Source organism: Carassius carassius, chromosome 2 (genome assembly GCF_963082965.1).
Source record: "Carassius carassius chromosome 2, fCarCar2.1, whole genome shotgun sequence".
Classification (NCBI taxonomy): domain Eukaryota; kingdom Metazoa; phylum Chordata; class Actinopteri; order Cypriniformes; family Cyprinidae; genus Carassius; species Carassius carassius.
In genome coordinates this window covers 24,703,864-24,725,988 of record NC_081756.1, presented here as the reverse complement: position 1 = coordinate 24,725,988, position 22,125 = coordinate 24,703,864, and the positions used below count along the sequence as shown (strand labels likewise).

Sequence of the window (22,125 nt, the reverse complement as noted above, 5' to 3'; positions counted from 1 at the left end):
ACAGAATACAGCAGATGTTAGGCGTTTTTTGGGGATGGTTACATACATAGCAAAGTTTATCCCTCAGTTTGCAGATACCACCAAACCACTCAGAGATTTGCTGTCGAAGAACAATGAGTGGTCTTGGGGCCACATGCAACAGACATCATTCGAAAACCTCAAAAAGGAGCTGGCATCACAGAGAGTGTTGGCTCAGTACAGACCACAAGCAAAAACAAAAGTGTCTGCAGACGCATCATCCTTTGGCCTGGGGGCTGTCCTTATGCAGAGACAAGATAACATGGAGTGGCGCCCGATCGCTTATATCTCTCGAAGCCTTTCTGAAACGGAGCAACGTTATGCCCAGGTTGAAAAGGAGGCATTGGCCGTCACCTGGGCATGTGAAAGGTTAAGTTCATACCTCATAGGCCTACCATTCACGATAGAGACAGACCATAAACCACTACTGGCCTTGTTGGGGACAAAAGCGCTGGATGACTTACCTCCCAGAGTTCAGCGATTCCGTCTCAGACTGCTGAGGTTCACGTACAAGATAATTTACGTGCCAGGGAAGGCTCTCATCACAGCAGATGCACTCTCCAGGGCCCCGGTGAGACGGCCACTGACTGAAGAAGAGGCACAACTGGAAGGGGAAGTGCAGGTCTTCATTAATATGATACGCGAAACCTTACCTGCATCCCAGTCTAAACTTCAACAGATAGCTGAGCACCAACAGCGGGATTCTATCTGTAGCCAGCTGAGGTCACAGTGTAAGAGAGGGTGGCCACGGCAAGAAGAGCTGTCCCAGCAACTGAAACCCTATTGGGTACACCACAGTGAGCTACACATGAATGGTGACCTTCTGATGAAAGGGCAACGGATTGTTATACCAGAGACATTACAGAAGGAAATGCTGGCCAGACTACATGAGGGACATATGGGGACAACCAAATGCAGGCTGAGGGCCCATCAGTCAGTGTGGTGGCTGGGACTGGGTGCTCAGATCACAAGAATGGTGGCCCAATGTGAGGTGTGTGCTAAAAACCAAACACTTCACCCAGAACCAATGATACCCTCAGAGCTGCCACAGCGGCCCTGGCTAAAAGTTGGAGCTGATATGTTTTATTGGGAAAATGACTCTTACTTATTGTTGGTAGATTACTATTCTCGATACATTGAAGTAATTAAAACCCCAATAACCACATCAGCAGGAGTTATCAATGGCTTTAAATCAATTTTTGCTAGACATGGGGTTCCTGAAGTACTAATAACTGACAATGGCCCTCAGTTTTCTTCGGGCACTTTCTCAACATTTGCCATGGACTATGATTTCAGACATGTGACCAGCAGCCCATACTTTGCACAGAGCAATGGAGAGGCAGAGAGGGCGGTGAAGACTGTCAAGGGCCTAATGAAGAAAAATGCTGCTGACCCATACAGGGCTCTGTTGGCCTACAGAGTCACACCGCTGCATCACGGACCATCGCCAGCAGAACTCCTGATGGGCAGGAGACTGCGCTCACCGTTGCCAGTCTCACCTGTTCAACTCAAACCTAAATGGCCAAACAAGAAGGCCTTTGCAGACAAGGACAAACAACTGAAACACACACAGACAGTTGACTTTAATCACAGACACAAAGCTACTGTGAGACCAGAGCTAAAAGCAGGTCAGCGAGTCTGGATCACAAATACAAAAGAATCGGCCACAGTGATAAAAAAAGCAGACACTCCCCGCTCATATGTAGTGGAAACGGACTCAGAAGAGGTGAGGAGAAACAAAGCACACCTCAGACCCCTCCCAGAGATACAAGCCCCACCAGCGGTGGAGGATGCGGAACAGGCAGCAGGGCCAGAAGAAGGGGAAGGGGAGGGGGGGAGGATACAGAGGGCCCACCCAAGGAGAGAGGTGAAAGCCCCAGAGTGGCTTAAAGACTTTGTAACATAGTATTCAGCACCTAGAATTAAGCATAATAGACAGTGTTATGTTTATGTTTAATCTGTCGGATATCTTTGGTTCAAGTTTAATAGTTCCAACAGACTAGGTGACCTACAGTTAAGGCAGTTCGGCCAGTGTGAACATTTATTTAAGGTTTTATCCTATTTTGGGAAAAAGGGAGATGTAGTATGACCCTCGGGATGCCCCGTACCTGGGGCTGTAGAAATGTATCTGTGGGTAGTCATGGAAACAGCTCAGTAAATATGCCAGCAGGCTAAAGACATGCCGTTGTCTGTGTTCATTCATTTATGTACAAATTACGACAGTGTACCAATCCAGTCTTGACACCTATCACATGTGGTCTATTTAAATTCCCATTCTTCAGTGTCTCTAATTGCATCGCTGCTTGCAATTAACTCCCTACTTCAACCCCAACTCCACCAACTGAACTGCAATCTGATCTAACTTTGTTCTTTCTTTACAGTATCTTCATTGGAAGCAGTCTCTATCACATTTTGTTTACAACTCACGTCATTGTGAATTGTAATTATGTATGCTTATAATGGTTCAGTTCTGTACCCCAGGGGGGTTTGTCTTGCTGCTCTCCCCGCTCTGTCCAAGCATGGCTGCATGGACAGGCGTGTGGAGTGTTGCCCAGAACATAACCATACCGCCAACACTAACTGTATGCAATTATACTTGTCAATATACTTGACGGAAGTGGTACTGATTGAAATATATATATATATATATATATATATATATATATATATATATATATATATATAGTCATAGTGATGCTGATCCCTCTGTTTTTCATAACCTCAAATCACAAATCAAGGATCTGTTGGAGGCAAAGGTAAAATAAAAACTGCATCTTTAAACATCCTAACCAAAACACAGCAAACTAGAAGGAGCAAATATGGCGCTAAAACAGTAAAATGGGTATTGCTCATGTTCAGTCGTAAATGCTACATTCAGTGCAAGTATGTGGCCCTCTATTCTACATTTGACTTGCTGTTTTCCAAAACAAAATCATTTTTATGGCACCAGCTGCAGTAGTTAATGTTGTTTTATATTATACAGCTATCATTGAGCTAACTAAAGCCGCGTTCAGACTGCACGATTTTAACCCAGTTTTTGGCTCGCTGACAGGTTTTGAGAAATCGCCGACAAATGCCCGAAATCACAGGCAAATCGGTGCTCGTTCACGCGCATGACAATCACGCAGTGTGAATGAGCAAAGATGCGATCTGACAGAATCTTTGGCATGCTAAATATCTGGACCTGTCGGCGAATTCAAAATCATGCTATGTGAAAAGTGTTCTGACTGAAAACTACATTGGCGATGACCGACAGCCAATGAGAGAGCAAGATACAGAGCAGCGGGGAGTTCGGGGAGGAATTACAGACCAGCAAATATGATATAATAACACAATCCTTGTTCCTCGCATCTCCCCAACCATTTCCTCATCCTTAATCTTCTTTTATTTTTTTTGTTTTTGCTGCAAATCAGCGCACAGGTAATTCTTACTGCAAGCTTCTTGCGGGCTATACTTTTTGAATAATAATCCCAGTCTCACTAGAGAACTCCAGTCTTGCACGAGTGATATATTTGCGTGCCAAACAGAGTTGTCGGCGATTCTTCCTACTGTAAAGTCATGCAGTGGGAAACCTTCTGTCGCCGATCCATCGTGCAGTATGAACACAGTAGCGACTGAATGCTGGCCAAGATAGTCATGCAGTGTGAAAAGAACAGTGACCCGACTACTTTGAAAATTGTGCAGTCTGAACTCGTCTTAACTGACTCTTAGGCCGGGCATACACTGTGCGATTTTCATCCGATTTTGAGCCGAATTCTGACTTGTGCGACTCTTTTTCGGGTCGGGGCGATTTTCAGCATTTTCGTGCGTCGTTTGTCGTGCAGTGTTCATGCAGTGTACAATGGGAAACGAGAGGCGATTAACCTATCCCGGCCGGCAATCGGTTGGTCAGAAGGATTTCTGACATGTCAGAAATTTTGGTCGGCTCTCATGAGGTACCGCACTATTGAAGCAGGGCTACGAATCGATTTTCCACGTTTCCCTCACTGCGCAGGAAGAAAACGCCTGCTTACCTCCAGTTCGCGTTGCAAAATGGATAAACCATATTGGCCACGTCTTCCGAGCCACCTGCGCGTCCAGATACGCCGACGCCCTTTTTTTTTTTTTTTGGACGTTTCAGCACACAGAATTGCGCATATCACCAAAGCAGTGCGTTTACCCCGGGAAAGCATGTTTATTCAGAAACAGTCACAAACATCCGGGTTCTGAGGGATCCTACGTGTTGATTCGGTTGATTCCCCACGGTTGATTGTGAGCAGTCAAAAGGGGGTGGTGTTGGCACAGTGGATAAGACATGCCTTTGGTGTGAGAGACCTGTGTTTGAATCCACCGACCTATATAGCAATTGTAAGTCGCTTTTATCCAAAGCGTCAGCTAAATGAATAATGTAATAATGTAATGTAAATCGCAACTCGACGATCAGACCGTACAGTGAGCACATAAAAATTGTGAGCTTGGGCTTTACATTGCATGTGATCTACTCGTACAGTGTGAGTTGGTACCTTGCTGAAATGGCACAGTGTATGCTCAGCTTTTCTGTCAGAAAGAATGAAAAGACCGTGCTGAAGGCGGAGCGATTCGACTAATCAGATGAAAGGAGCGTTTCAGCCCCACCCACAAGTGCGAATGAAATATTGAATAGTGATGGGAAGTTCGGATCCTTTTACCGACTCTGACTTTTGAGTCTCGTTCAGCAAAATGAACGAATCTTTTTTTGAGTCATTTCGTTCATCTAGTTCATTTTAGCAAAATGTAATCAAAATATTACGTGTTACTTCCCCAACACATCTAGTACTTATGCAAATGTTGATCACACTACAAACAATACAAAACTAAAATGCTATAAGATACAGAAAAGATGAATTCATTTCTGTTTCTTCAGGATCTGTGGTGTGTTATTATTTTATAAATAAATAAGCCCTGTTATAAATAAAATATTGATGAATTTGTCTTTTTGACTGTCTATCTGATATTTATACAAATCAGACAAATATCCCATTCCAAAACATTTCCAGCATAAATTTACATTGTAAATAAATTAAAGTTCCATCTTTGATTGTTGAAAGACTTGGTGCATTTCACTTACAACCAATGCAATTTCTAGAAGGATATTCATCAGTCAGGTGTGGATCTATTCTGAATGGGTGATAATTTCTACTTCAAAAGCACGGAGAGATCGCGACTGGACACAGTCTGCAACCAAGCAGTTCATTTGTATACAACCCGAATTCCGGAAAAGTTGGGACGTTTTTTAAATTTTAATAAAATGAAAACTAAAAGACTTTCAAATCCCATGAGCCAATATTTTATTCACAATAGAACATAGATAACATAGCAAATGTTTAAACTGAGAAAGTTTACAATTTTATGCACAAAATGAGCTCATTTCAATTTTGATTTCTGCTACAGGTCTCAAAATAGTTGGGACGGGGCATCTTTACCATGGTGTAGCATCTCCTTTTCTTTCCAAAACAGTTTGAAGACGTCTGGGCATTGAGGCTATGAGTTGCTGGAGTTTTGCTGTTGGAATTTGGTCCCATTCTTGCCTTATATAGATTTCCAGCTGCTGAAGAGTTCGTGGTCGTCTTTGACGTATTTTTCGTTTAATGATGCGCCAAATGTTCTCTATAGGTGAAAGATCTGGACTGCAGGCAGGCCAGGTTAGCACCCGGACTCTTCTACGACGAAGCCATGCTGTTGTTATAGCTGCAGTATGTGGTTTTGCATTGTCCTGCTGAAATAAACAAGGCCTTCCCTGAAATAGACGTTGTTTGGAGGAAAGCATATGTTGCTCTAAAACCTTTATATACCTTTCAGCATTCACAGAGCCTTCCAAAACATGCAAGCTGCCCATACCGTATGCACTTATGCACCCCCATACCATCAGAGATGCTGGCTTTTGAACTGAACACTGATAACATGCTGGAAGGTCTCCCTCCTCTTTAGCCCGGAGGACACGGCGTCCGTGATTTCCAACAAGAATGTCAAATTTGGACTCTTCTGACCATAAAACACTATTCCACTTTGAAATAGTCCATTTTAAATGAGCCTTGGCCCACAGGACACGACGGCGCTTCTGGACCATGTTCACATATGGCTTCCTTTTTGCTTATTTCTCCAGTTTCTCTGAATCTTTTGATGATGTTATGCACTGTAGATGATGAGATTTGCAAAGCCTTTGCAATTTGACGTTGAGGAACATTGTTTTTAAAGTTTTCCACAATTTTTTTACGCAGTCTTTCACAGATTGGAGAGCCTCTGCCCATCTTTACTTCTGAGAGACTCTGCTTCTCTAAGACAAAGCTTTTATAGCTAATCATGTTACAGACCTGATATCAATTAACTTAATTAATCACTAGATGTTCTCCGGGCTGAATCTTTTCAAAACTGCTTGCTTTTTTAGCCATTTGTTGCCCCCGTGCCAACTTTTTTGAGACCTGTAGCAGGCATTAAATTTTAAATGAGCTAATTAAGTGGATAAAAGTTTAATATTTCTCAGTTTAAACATTTGCTACGTTATCTATGTTCTATTGTGAATAAAATATTGGCTCATGTGATTTGAAATTCCTTTAGTTTTCATTTTATTAAAATTTAAAAAACGTCCCAACTTTTCCGGAATTCGGGTTGTAAATTAGGCCTATTTGAGAGCTTGCCTCCAGTTTTCTTGCGATTACATGACAGTGTTCTCATGTTACAATAAAGCGCTCACCACATTTAAGCAGGAATTATTATAATAATCCGGAATAACTGCAATCCTGTGCAGATATTCAGACTGTAATGGACAGTTGATGGATGATTGTCAAACTCATTTGTAGAGGAGAGATGAAGATTGTATCTGAGTATATTCAGATAAGGTGGAAAATGAGTAATGGAACCGTGTCAGATATTTCAGTATCGGTATCAAAATATACATATTTATGACAACACTACCATGTAATTTGTTTATCCAAGCTCTGAGTCCATAAATGATGCTGAGCTCCATCTCTGTCTGATCCAAGTGGGTATAACTGCAGACCGGAGATCTCCAAAATGGGGCGTGAACTCCAAAAGTGGGCAGAACCTCCAAAATGGGGCGGGGTCTCCTTTCGCAAAGACTTTCACCATTGGCTGTGGCTTCAGCCATTTGTTACTGACTTACATTTCAAAATAAAACTTTATAAATTAAACATTGTTTCTAGTTCATCTAAAATAAAATATGTTATATAAATAAATATTCTCCACGAGAGCAGAGGCCAAAGCTTGTGGCCAGTGGTGTTTGGACCCAAGTCTGAACCTCTGATTCATGATGTAAACGGGAATCACTCAAGAGCTGTCCCAGCGGAGGGGAAAGATTTTACTCTATCGTTTTATTCCAAGCAACAGGGCTGTCCCGGAACACTTAATTCGCAGGCTAGGAGGGGGTAGTGATGCTGGGTGTAACTAAAAAGATGCCATTGAGCGGTGAGTCTTATATCGTTTCTGATATTCCTGAACTGAAACTTTCTTTACCACGCTATTCAGCGCCAATCCTGCCATTCTGTCAATTTCAGTGGTTAAGGTAAGGTGTGGAGTAGGCTCAAGGGTTAGCATTATTTGTTGCATAGTTTAGGAAACACTTTAACTGACACAACCAATAAAAACCTCAGAATCAGTTGTGGGCCGGAGTTTGCACTGAAGTGGATTGGGGGAAAAATTGTGCATGCGTGTCATGCATCTGTCTCTCAATGCGAGGAAGCCACGCCCTATTTTGGAGCTACCACCCAGTTTTAAGTAAAAGTACAGCTTTAAAAATATACTCAAATTTTATAAAAAATAAACTTGCCGTAAATATGTACGGACATTATAAACCATGCGTGCAATCTCTTTTTCATGGAGTGAGAAAATTAATGAAGTAAACAGCGATTTTAAACTCTGTTTTCATGTCGATAACATTTACATTAAATATTCCACTCGCATAAAAGGAGATTAACACTAAAATTACATCAATTTTTACACATATCGGGATTTATAAAAAAAAAAAAAACTTGGCGTAAATATGTACGCACCTTTAAAAATTGTGTATGGCACAAATAGCATTTATAGTCCATATCTCATATTTCCTTAATGTCTTGAACCTTTAAAGGGTGCATACACAGCTTCACCTAATCTCATGTTAATCTTGAGTACCTATAGAGTTGTACTGCATCCTTCATATATCCAAAATTTCTTTAGTTTTATCATATTTTAAAAGAAAAATACAGCTTTCCGATTCTCTCCGGAAAAAAGCCGAGCTCCTGGAGGCTTGCTGTGGGCAGAGCTATAATACTGATGTTTTGTGTTGTTTCCATTAATATATATTTTCTTATGTGCTGATTTCCAACAAAAGACAGAAATCTGATGCAATTGTACTTAAACGAATGGGGTCTTTATTACAGGGGCCGCTCCATGTTTTAATAGCAAACGATGTGCAAATCAAGCGTCAACATGAGCCTTGTTTATAAAACATTCGTCACTCAAATGACCAGAACACACAAAGGCACTTGATACACTCCGTTGTTGCCCTGGAAAAACAAACTGCATCCACTGTTCGTGTAATGCTGGGTTCTTTAGGAAGCTGAACACGGTAAACTTTCCCTCACATACAAAAACACACTTATTTGAAGACATTCTCGAACAAATCCTATGCAGCGCTGCTGATGATTTCCTGAGGAAGCGTGTTGATGTGCGTGGTCTCGCTCTCCTCTGGTAAACATGTGCGCGGGCGCGCTTTTACTAGAGAAATGCTCACTCATATAAGGAGTTCCACTCTCGTCTACGTCATTGAAAAAAAAAAACAGCCGAAACTTGTACCAACCCGGAAGTAAGATTTTCAGCACAGAAATTCTCAGTCATTCTTCTAAATTATTTTTAAAAACGTATTATTTTTAAAAAAAGAATCCATTTCTTTAACACTGTGAACAACTGTGAATACATGAAACACCATTGAACCCCCCATTTAACAGTGCTAAATATCGTGTTGCATGGATGGGAATATGCATAGAAAGGATAAGCAGATGAGGTTATGCATAATAACACTAGGCGTCGTAAGCTCCATATTTGGTGATTTCGGGGATTTCGAGTCGGGGTGGAGACACATACACACATTCTTCCTCTGACTAAGATTTGTAAAGGTATTTTTTTGCCAGGTTCTAGCTTTTGTGACTGTATACGTACACTTTCAGGATGAATTTTACGGAGAGTTTTATAAATGAGACCCCAGTACACTTTTTGAATATCTACACTTTACTTGAGTATTATTTTTTCACTACATTTGAAAGACAAATATTGTACTTTTCACTCCACTACATTTCAATCAAGGTCCTCAAAGAAGAAAGTCGTTACGTAGCAGGTTTGAAAGTCAGTGGGTGAATATTTCTTCTCTGAAAAGTGACTTTCATTTTTTTTTTCAGACAGTTAATCAGTAATCACTCTTGTAGGGCTACATGAAGTGATTTCCTGGCAATTTTTGTACACTGACCATTTGCTAATGTAATATTTATTTACATTTATTTATTTGTGTGACATAAACCGCAAGAGCAATTAAACAGCATTGTTTTCCTTTCTTTTTTTTTTTTGATGTCAAATTGCTGTTTTGCTTTTTTTTTTTAGGCAGTGTTGTGGTTGTAAAGTTATACAGCTACAGCTGTGTTGCTGGGTTTTTAAGCAGGTTTGATATTTTTTTTCTTCCTTATCACTCTGTATTTACAGCAATTTCACTGTCCACTCTTTTCAAATGTAGATGAACAGCTACAAATATATGCGTGCACTCACTGTCAGAGCTGTGTGAGATCACTACCATCCTGCTTTTGTGGGGGTGGGAAGGGGTGTTAAACAATTATTTTTTAATGTAAAACTTCTAAAGCTCTTTATTCCAAATATACTACAAGCTAGTCTGTGTATTCAGTAGCCTAGGTGTAATGTATTGTAAGTTGCTTCAGAGGTATTGCAAGTATTACATACAACAACAATAATAAAGTGCACTGACAAAAAAATTAAACAAAGGAAATTTACTTTTGGTACTTAAGTACTTTTAAAAGCAAGTACTTCTATACTTTTACTTAAGTAAAAATCTGTCTTTACAACATTTACTTGTAATGAAGTAATATTTGACCAGCAGTATCTGTACTTTGACTCAAGTAATAGTGTTGTGTACTTTGTCCGCCTCTGAAAACCAACATCAAAATGATTGTCTAATCTGTAACAAGACACGCCCACTTGAAGTTGTGTAATAAAACTGTGTGTTTTAAACTAATTTATTCAAATTTAGATTTTCAAGCTCAAGTCATTACAACTGCAAAACAACACTTTTTTTAAATTGTTGAATTTCAATAGCATGTTTTCTGCTATAGTTCTGTGACTAAAACTAATATAAAAAAATAACAAGACACACACCATGAGGTTGATACATAGTACATACATAGTGTATTTATTTCTAAATTAATTTATTTATTGGTTTTGATTTCAATAGCGTGTACTGATTTTTAATATTGTTATTATTTTATTAATGTCTTTATTTATAGTAATAATATAATAATAACCACAATCAAAATATTTTTTACTTGGACATACGCTTGTATCAAAACATTTTATTGGTTTGATGGAACAGGGAGGTTTATTCTAATATCTAATAACCAAAGTTTACATCGAGAACAAGTTGCAAGCTAAAAACAAAGTTGGTAGCAAACAATGGTTACTCGTGTCAGCAGATATTACTACTCACATGTCGTTACTGTTTGATACCATTTCAAACTAGACAGACATCGACCGAAGACAACCTTATCAATGCAAAGCATTGAGGGTGGAAAAAAATTAAAAGAAGACACAGACAACAGTTTATATTTACACAAAAACGCTGAGTTCTAATGCATAAAAATATGAACAGAATATGGGAAGCCAGAATGTGTGATTTTAGGAACAGCTTTTAAGACGAAAGGTTCTGTCAAACCAGCTGCAGACAGATTAAACATTATGGTGCTCACCACAGTGACAAACTTCAGCGTCCTTTCTCCACTGGAAAGACCAAAAGCAAAAAGGAAAGAGATGACCAGAAAACAGGACTCCATACTTGTGGACGAGCACCTGAAGCAGAGCACAGTAACCTCACTGAACGATGATCGTTGTCTATCTGGTCTGGCAAACAGTAGTGTTGCCAACTAATTTTCAGGGGAAATTGCAGAAGGAAGGTCAATTTGTTGCTACAAGTTGCTAAATGATGTTGTGATGTAATTGTGTGATTATATTATTAAATAATTGAAGCAAAAATGTGTCGCTGCATCAATTCTCATCAACAAATATATTTTATATGTTAATTTAGATTATGTAAAATAATATAAATAGGTTACATTATATAATAGTAAAGGATAGCAAAGTCCGCTAAAAGAGGTAGAGCTTTTTTGTATTTGGCTCCCAAACTCTGGAATAGCCTTCCTGATAACGTTCTGGGTTCAGGCCAAGTGTGCCGCACTAGTTCTCAAAACCGCAGGTGCTGGTCCCAGAATAGGTCATAAACCCCACTTAAGTGACAATGCTCAGAATTCATGCTCTGCATTTAACCCATCCAAAGTTCACACATACAGCAGTGAACACACACCCGGAGCAGTGGGAAGCGATTTATGCTGCGGCACTCTGGGACCAGTTGGGGGTTCGGTGCCTTCCTCAAGGGTACCTCAGTCTTGGTATTGAGGGTGTAGAGAGCACTGTACATTCACTCCCCCCTCCTACAATTCCTGGCAGCCCAAGACTTGAACTCGCAACCTTTGGATTATGAGTCCGAATCTCCAACCATTAGGCCACAACTTCCCCTCAATAGAATCTAATGGGATGTGAGACAAACTAAATAATTGAATTTCACTTCAAATATTTTGTTTGTAAACATGGTTTTTTTATTTGATGTAGATTTTATCACACTGATGTTTAGTTCAAGTGTTCATTTTCTTAAATAAGTTTGGTTTAAGTTAGTTACGTGATGCTATAAAAATGGGAGTGTAACATTATGATTTACAGCTCAGACTGACAGTCTTCTCGCAGAATTCTCTGACTTTCAAAAAAAACCCTGTTTCAGTCAAAATCACTCTGTTCCACTCTCAGTGCACTTCGATCCCATAGGCTCGCTGTTTTGGGGTAGCAACTGGGGTGACAAAGCTCATTTGTGCCACCATTGTGGACACGCCATTGCTTTGTCGTTCTGTTCTCACATGATGAACTTTTTCTTAGCGCGTACGCCCAAAGCGCGCGCACACTGTTAAACAGCGCCAAACTGGATTTTTGTTGGGTCCGACCTATCTGCTAGTGATGGAAAAATATGCACAAAACAATCGACTTTTAATTTTTTATTTATCATCAGATGGAGTCCATTTCTCAGGGGAGGCAGGGCTTATCCTAGGAGAGGTATGCCTCCCTCAGCCTCCCCCTAGACACTAGTGACACTAGTCGCGCAGAACTTTCAAACTGGTCGTGCAGCAACCGTTAACCTTGGCATATTCACCATGGTAAAATTAATCATTTTAATGAACATAGTTAATTTATGAATGCATCGTCACAAATCAGGTGACCCCCAAAATAAAAACAGTAGGTTTCATGGGGCTAATCAACGTACATAATGGTTTAATAATTATTAAATAATTATTTCTGCCATAAGTATTATAAACCACCATTTTACAGAAAAAGTGTTTAAAGGATAATGTTAATGTTAACAAAATATTGGTAATTCTGACCTCGCACCGATAGTTTTGATTAGAATACATCACATCCAGTCGGGCGTTCGCATACGGTCTAGTCGCAGAAGTTCAAATATTTGAACGTATCCGAGGCTCAAATTAGATCCGAAATTTCCGCATACGCATGTGTTCGGAACTCCACGCAGCTCCCGCATTACTTTCCATTGGAAATGAATGACTTCCGTTCTGTCGCTTGTCGTTCGTCGGAGACAGTGGAAAGGCGGCTTAAGAGCCGGCTCTTGTAGGTGAACGACGGGAGCTGACTCGCATATGTGAAGAGCCGACTCTATTTAAAAAATATATATAGCCTATAGAAATTAAATCATTATGTAATAATGAAAAAATGCATGCATGTTATTTTATTTTTATTATTGACTAATTCAAAGAACAAAAAAAATATTATATTTCGACTGTCTGATCAGCCTCACATTCTGTTCCTGTCAATCATACACGAGGTGTCAACCAATTATACGGCATGAGGGAGGGGCCGAGCCATCTCTCACACACACAGTGTCAAACTCGGAGGAGAGGAGAGGAAAAACACAACAGCTTTTGAAAACAAAACAAAAGCAGGAAAATGAGTCGGAAGCACAGCAGCATTTGGGATAATTTTAATGATAATCAGCCCCTCTAAAGTAAGGCAGCGTGCATTTCTGAATGCAAATCTCTCATAAAATAAAAATATGATCAGAATTGTGTGTGTGTTCAGGCTAGTTATACAAAACATAACTAGTGAGATAGTTCATGCTGACTATATAACATGCCAAAAAAGAGGGACCAGTTTAATCCTTTCAGTTATTTATTTTTCTTTAAATCTGTTGTTCAGATTCAGATTGTATTTGTTTTGTAATGTTGTTGTTTCTATACATTCAAAAGTTGTAATTTAAATGCAAATGTTTAATAGTATTCTTTTTTCATAACAAATCAATGCATTTTTAAAGAAATTGTAAGTCTGATTTCATTTAATAATTTAATTAGAGTTGTTTTCACACCTATCATAGTCAAAACATTTGCTGAGTCCCAATTTGCATACTATCCGTCCTAAATAGTATGCGAAACTAGAATTGGTACGTCCCAAATCGTAGTATGTTGAAAAGAGTATTCCAAAGATACCCGGATGGTCTACTATTTCCGGTTAGAATTCGAAGTGCAGATCAATGCACACTCTAAGGGCTAATATTGCCCACAACCCATTGCGTGCGGGAGGGAGGAGCTTTGCGATGGCTTTGTTACACACATTGCACAAGAAACGTCAGAACCAGCCGCCTCACAAACTTTTTTTTTTTTTTTTTTTTTTAGAACAATATCAATTTACAAACTCAAATGGGGAACAATAACTTGCATATGACAAAATATACACTATTCCAGTCACATCTCCATCATACATAAATGACTGTGTATATATATAACAATAAACAAAACAAAAATACTTTAAACATTTCAGGGGGTTGCAAAAAAAACTGTTATTCCACTTACTTTTATGTATATGATATTTACCCATTGTGATAATAATGTTTAACATCAATGACATATTTTTCGAAAGACCATCTACATCGGCAAAAACCAAAACCTGAAACAAATTTATTGATGGAATACCAGTGTTGATATCAATATTTAGCCAGCTGTAAAGTTCCTGCCAGAACTTTAATGTGATTGGACAAGAGAAAAATAAATGTTCAATGGTTTCACGCTCTTCTAAACAAAAAACACAAGGATCTACCTCAAAACAGAATCTTTTTCGTAATATTTCAGCTGCTGGATACACATTATTAATAATCCTAAACTGAAAATCCTTCATTTTAGGTAGAACTGGCCATTTAAGATAATTACTGAATTTGTTTTTAAATATTTCATTTTCAAATTGTTTTAATTTTGAAGGTATATTGAAGTCTGAAAATAATTAACATTTTAATACATTCCCTATTACTTTGTTCTTACAGTTTTTGTCCCCAATATATAAGTCTCCAATCTTTAACTCAGGCAATTTAACAGACACACTTGAATACGTAAGAGTGTTTTGTATTAATTGTTTTAAAGCAAGAGGGATAGCTTTACACAAAGTATTAAATTCTCTAAAGGAACATTTTATTTCAAACTTCTCCATGAATGAATTATGTTGAATAATTTGCCCAGTTCCATCTAAAAGGTCTATAACATATAAAACATTTTTCTCATACCACTCTTGTTTGAATACTGTCTTTCTATTTATTGTAATGGTTCTGTTATTCCACAAGGTAGAACAATGCGGAGTAAAATTTTGTGTGAATAACATTTTCCAATAAAACAAAACCTGTTTGTGGAATTTTGAAAGCTTAATTGGCAATTTGGAAACCTCAAAATCACATTTCAACAAAAATTCTAACCCTCCAATTTCCTTGAATACATACTTTGGTATCTGAAACCACATTGAGTTTGGCTGTGCTAAATACATTTTAATCCAATTCATTTTAAGAACTCCAACCGTTGATTCAAATTCAGTGGCTTTTAGACCTCCATTTTTATATTCTTTAATCATCTGAGATTTTTTAATATAATGAGTTTTGTTTTTCCATATAAAATTAAACACAATAGAGTTAACCTTTTTTATCAGTTGAGGAGAAACATAAAGGGAGTAGTATGGGTAAATTAGTTTAGATATGCCTTCTGCTTTAGTCAAGAGGATTCTGCCCATAATAGACAGATCTCTCATAAGCCAATGATTAAGGGATTTTTTCATACTGTCAATTCTCTCATCTATGTTTACTAATTCTCGCGTTTGTATTTCCTTAGACATTATTAAACCTAAGTATTTCACTTCAGATTTAACAGGAATGGATTCTATATTATCTTCATTACATGAAAGCAAAGTAAAAAGTTCACATTTTTTTAAATATAGGCATAAGCCTGAAGCTCTTGAAAATACTGAAATAATGTTTAGGGCTTTTTTAATTATAGATGTATCTTTTAAAAATATTACTGTGTCATCAGCAAATTGACTAATTCGATATTCGTAATCAGAAATGGTTATTCCTTTTAACTGGGGCTGGTTGACAACTAAATAAGCTAACATTTGAGTGCATAATATAAACAATTTTGGAGAGATAGGACATCCTTGTCTAATTCCACGCAGAATTTCAATTCTGGGTGTCATACCTGGATTAAGGGATATATAACTATAAATATTGTTATAAAACATTTTAATAACCTTGCAAAACCCTTCCCCAAACCCAAACATTCTAAGTGTTGTAAATATAAATTCATGATCCACCGTATCGAATGCTTTAAAAAAATCTATAAATAAAATTAAGCTCTCTGATTGTATCAATGATTGATAGTCTATCATATCCAGGATTAGTCTAATATGGTTTTGAATATATCTTCCTTTAATGAATGCTGATTGATACTCCTCTACCAGTTTCCCAAGAACCTGTTTGAGACAATTAGCATACACAAGGGCAAGTAATTTATAATCTGTACATAATAAAGTTATTGGTCTCCAATTATCTAATAATATCAAAGGTTTATTGGGTTTAGGTAGCAAGGTTATCAAACCTGTTTTCATAGTAGGTGATAAGCTTCCTTCCTGAATGCATTCTAAAAATGCATTATATAATAATTTCCGAATATCTTTCCAAAAATGTTTTAAGAATTCAGTAGTTAATCCATCTATACCTGGTGATTTATTATTATTCATCTGTTTTAAAGCTACATCCATTTCTTCTAAAGTCAAATCATCAGTTAAGGATTTATCTTCTTCAATCAGTTTACATATTTTATCTCTTATAATCGCAAATAAAGAATCACAGTCAGCTTTTTGGTAATTAGATTTATAAAGGTTAGAATAGAAAAGCAAAATTTCATTTTGAATTTCTTTTTGATCACCTGTTATAGTTTCATTAATCTTAAGCTTACAAATGTTTTTCTTTGATTGTCTTTGTTTTTCCAGGCCGAAAAAATATGATGAACTTTTTTCTCCTTTTTCAATCCACTGCGCCCTTGATCGAATATAAGCGCCATTTGCTTTTTCTGAGTACAATTCATCTAGTTGAGATTGTAGTGACTTTAATTTTGCAGAATCTTCTGGTGATTCTTGTGTATTAACTGCCAATGAGTTTATTTCTCCAATCAGTTCCCTTTGTTTCTGTTTCCTCCTCACTGATAAATGTTTGCCTATATCAACTGCTATTTGTTTAACCCTAAATTTAAACCATTCCCCTTTATTTATGTTAGACATGTCTAGATTTTCAATCTCCTCAATAAGAGTCAACACCTCATCATAAAATCTATCATTCTTTAACAAATCATTATTAAACTTCCAAATATTAGGAGAAATATCAGGTTTCTTAAAACTTGATAAGGACAGAGTAACCATACAGTGATCTGTAAGTGGGGCAGCTGTTATTTCACATTCTGTGACAATTTTACGTAGATCACAAGAAATAAGCCAATAATCTAATCTCGAACATTGACCATTTCCTGAGGAGTTAAAACATGTATACTGAGTGCTGTTTGGGTTAGATACCCTCCAATAATCAACAACATTGACAGTTTTACAAAAATTCAATATAGTATCATTATACACAGAATGTGGACCTCTTTGAGGTCTTCTATCTAGCCATAAATCAGGGACTATATTAAAGTCACTTCCTATTATCACATTTTCTGCATTATACTTTTTTTTCCATTCATTTACCAATTTACCAAGTTTCTCAAACATTTCTCTATTAGTCACTTTGTTATTATAACCATAAATACAGAGTAATAATATATAACATTTGTCGTGTATTTTTACTGTTATCATTAACCAGTGGCCTTCTGTGTCCCCTTTATTAACAATTACAGAGCCTTCAAATCTGTTAAATAATACCATCACTCCGGCCGAATGTGAAGATCCATGTGCAAACAAGGCTAAATCACCCCACTGAACTTTCCAGAATTTTTCATCAATTGAATTAGAATGAGTCTCTTGTAAGAAAACACAGCTTGCCTTTTGTTCCTTGCAAAATAAAAAAATAGCTTTACGCTTAACACTGTTGTTTAACCCCCTAGCATTCAAAGATAGAAAAGAAATAGACATAAATTAAATTATATGTATAACGTTCTCAACTCTCAGCACACACTCAACAGTATACACAGGAATGAACATGTTGTCCTTAACTCTATAACCAAACCAAACAAACTGAACATGTAGTATTGCTTTTAGTTAAACACCATTCTTAATCAGTTTTAACAGATTATTTTCATCTAGTATGCGGCAATCCTGAATACTTTAATGAGTCTACGTGTTAGTTACCTTGTGAACCTCAGTCACGGGTCAACTCTGATTCCATCAATAAGTGCATAGCCTTCTTTTAGGAAAGCTCTCTTCCCATTTTTCCTGGCTTCTTGCACTTTTGGCCATAACTTAGCACGAGCTTCGCGATCTTCCTTTGAAAAGTCTTCTTTAAATTGAATGTTCATGTCTTTACACACCCTTGCCTCTCTTGATTTTTTCCACACTTCATCACGCACAGTCCTCATTGCAAACTGGATGATCACTGGCCTGGGTAACTTATTAGTAGCAGCGTCGTTTCTTTTTCCTAAGCGATGTACGGTATCTACTGATTGCCGGAGCTTCTCCACTGACCACGGAATCACCCGGGTAAGAATTCCGATCACCGTTTCTCTTGGGTCTTCATTTTCCTGTTCTGGAAGACCGATCAGTCTGAGATCCCATCTTCTTTTGTACCTGGCATGCTCTAAACACTGCTGTCTCAATGAGATGTTCTCTTTCCTCAAGTCTGCTGCTTCCTTTTTCAGTTCGCCAATGTCTTCTTTATTCTTTTTAACTGCGTGAGCATCTTCCTCCATTGTCTTTCAATGATTTTCAGTCTCTGATCCTGCTCGTCAAATCTCTTAATTAGAGTTTGAATTGCATCAAAAATCACTTCATTTGTTATTTCGTCTGTTTGTTTAACTTTGTCTTTAGCCTTTGATCTTACTTTCTTAGGATTTGGGCTGGGCAGAGGTGTATGATCATGTCTTGTTTTGGCAGTTTCCACCATCATGTCCTCAATTTCTTCTTCATCACATGCCTCTGCAAGAGCATTTAAGTTGTAGTCATGCTCCACTAGCCCTCGATCTAATGTTACTTGGTTGGTGTTTGCCATCGTTTACTATTGGTTGTTTTTTTATGTCAAAGATAACAATTTTAGGACGATTTTAAGCTACTTCCCTCAGAGCCTGCATAAACACAACCGTTCACTCCGCCATCTTGGAAATCCCCCCGCCGCCTCACAAACGACCTGCGTTTGGTTCTACGACGCCGACGCCCTGCTTCTACACCCCTCAACTTGAGAAAAAAAAATGGGATTAGTAAATAAAATTTTATTGGACATACAAGAATGAATGGAACGTTAACAGTTGTGGTGTGCGTAACTAGGCAACCACGTTGTCGTTCACGCTGCATGACGTCATCGAAGTATGTCCCAGAACGTGCATACTCTTTTGCTACACAAGTATGTACTTTTTCCTCACAAAAAAAGTACATAATTTTATTTCGTAGTATAAGTAGGCGAATTGGGACTCAGCAATTATTGTTTTTTAACGAGCCGTTTGTGAGCCAAAAGAGCCGACTCTTTTCAGTGAGCTGAGTCAAACGAGCCGGCTCACGAAAAAGAGCCGAAATGCCCATCACTACTAGACACCCCCCTGCCAGCATGAGAAACTTTCACTCTTCTGTCACGTACATCTCCGCACCTCACGAACACGAACTTAACACTAAACCTGACAAAAACACTCGCAGTTAGTAATTTCTAAATGTGTTCTCCACCAATCGTATTTTGATTAAAGTTATCAGCAAAAATGTTTTGCCATGTACCTTTATCAAGAAAAAAGCAATCCAACTTACCGTCTCGGTTGCTCGAAGAAAAGATAGCATCATCACTTCGCGAGACAGCAGTCACTGAAGGGCGGAGTCCAGACAATTCGGGATTTTAATCCACACTTTTAGTGTAAAAGTGAAATTACACCAAATAACAACACTGAACATGAGTACTGTTTAACACTTTAGATTGTTCATTCAGCTCTTTGGGAATTAATCACTTTTTAACCATTATGCTGTGTTCACACCAAACGCGAATAGAGCGTCAAATTCGCGTTTGCCGCTTGATCATTTTGAGATCATTCGCGCGAGTAATTAGGCTTGTTTGAGATGAGCAAAATCTGCGCAGAATCGATCACCGGTGATCAGCGCGAGATGCATGCCGGTTAGAAATGTGTCCGAGTGCGGTCCGCCTTGCTCTGATGTCATGCTGACGTATGTCAAAAATCTCTCGCGAGCGCAAGGCGCACCTGTCGGATTCTGCAGTCGCGCGCAGTTGCTCTCCACCGACTGCGCTGATCAAAAGCATGATGGGAAACGACTTGCTGACGACACAGCTTAATGGTCATTGGCAGCGAATGTCAGCTGATATTTTTTTTCCCTTAATTCCAAGAAGTCCATTAGCATAATACTATAAGTATTTAGGACATGTGCTTTATATACCCTTTTATTTTCTTGGTTTAAAGTTCTGTTTGTTGTCATTTTCTCTTTATTGTATTGCATGCTTGTGTTAATTTTGTACATTGAGATTTTTGAACAACAGTAATCCATTAAATAAATTAGTCAATCAAACATGCATATCTAATGTGACGGTTTTACAATAAGGCCTCATGTTTGTGTTTTTATCTAAGATCTTTATCTAGGTATGTCTTATTCCAGGAGTGCAGTAAACAAAACCCACAAATGCATGCTAATTTCTTAATTTAGAATGTGTTTTTGTTTTATATAATTTTTGAATATTAATTAGCTGTACACACTTTTATTGGTCATTAAACATGAAATCCAAACTTACATTAAGGTGACACACAATTGTGTAATATATTTATATGGAATATTTTTCATGTAAAAAAGGGATAGTTCACCCAAAGATTTTTTTTCTTTGGGTAAACTATCCCTTAAGTAGGATATACATCAAGTTAATCAGCTGTGCCATGTCCCACTCTTAAATGTTTAACCCATAATTAGGGATAACAATGTAAATTTAATGCAGCATCTGTTTGCTCATCATTTCTCATTATGGCTTTGATTATAAAAGGCATCCACAAAGTTTACAATTGTAGCAAGATGGAGAATATGTTACTAAAACTATCAGACTCCCAGGGAGCAATCACATTAACAGTAAGCAAAGAAATTGCTGAGAGAATAAAGAATGGTAAGTAAAAAAATAAATAAAAAATTGGTTGCTTGATGATGTAAAAATAATGAATTTTATTTTTATTGATTGAAATTCGTTTTTTATAGACAAAAAATATGCAGCATATATAATGCAACAAGTGAGATCTGCAGAACAGAAACAAGGTAAGGCATTTTTCTTTTAACCATAATAACATTATAACGTTTAGAATGATCATGGGGATTTTTTATTATTGTGTTCTCTTTAGCAGATACTACCCACTGTCCAGCATCTCTGTCTCAGTGTCCCCCTCCTGTTACTACTCTGTCTCAACTTCCCCCTCCACGTCCAGCATCTCTGTCTCAGTGTCCCCCTCTTGTTACTACTCTGTCTCAACTTCCCCCTCCACGTCCAGCATCTCTGTCTCAGTGTCCCCCTCCTGTTACTACTCTGTCTCAACTTCCCCCTCCACGTCCAGCATCTCTGTCTCAGTGTCCCCCTCCAGTGATTGATCATCCAGTATCCCTTGTCGAGTGCCCTGTTGAAACAAGGAAAATAAATCTCACACAAACACACAATCTTCAATCCCCTTCCATGCAGTCAGAATGTGAAGAAACCCAACAAGGTATGCACTGTTTCTAATATGTATAAAGTTAACTAATATCCAATATGTATAAAGTTGATCTTTCACAATTTTAAACGGCTGTTTTCATAGAATTCACACACAGGACCACGCTGCTGCTGCTTGACCTCACACAAATGTATCTGCATTTGTACTACAGAAATAAAATAGCATTTTACAAAAAGCTGGAGCAAGCCTTCAAAGAAAAAGGTTACAACATCAGCAATGAAAAATTGCGCAAAAAACTTGGCAACATGATCACTACTTACAAAAGGGCTAAAGACCGGTGTCGGTCAACAGGAGAGGGAAAAGTTACATGGGAGTATTACAAGGTTGGTGTGCTTTTTGTATTGAAATTACTGCAAATCACTGGGTTTACATAAAAAATAATTTCTAAAGCATCTCTATTTACATTGTTTTACATGTTTTCTCAAAGGAAATGGAAGACTTATTTGGGAAATCTGGAGTTGGGAGTGCACCATCAGGCACAATCTGCTCGACTCCTCTGTTCAACACTACCTCATCCCAGACCAAGTCCTCAATTGCACAGGCCACAGGCTCCCAAGAACAGCCTCTCCCAGAAGAACAACCAGGTCCC

General features: G+C 38.1%; 1 protein-coding gene across 1 annotated transcript in view; it reads right to left on the bottom strand.

The window, feature by feature from the left end:
* The window catches only part of LOC132107117 (lysosomal acid phosphatase-like), an 84,888-nt gene extending 73,759 nt beyond the window's left edge, over window positions 1–11,129 (bottom strand). Inside the window, exon 1 of the mRNA XM_059513322.1 lies at window positions 10,995–11,129. Coding sequence (XP_059369305.1) covers window positions 10,995–11,078 — 84 coding nt within the window. The 5' untranslated portion in view covers window positions 11,079–11,129. The remainder of the gene's footprint in view (window positions 1–10,994) is intronic.
* Window positions 11,130–22,125: the final 10,996 nt, after the last annotated feature.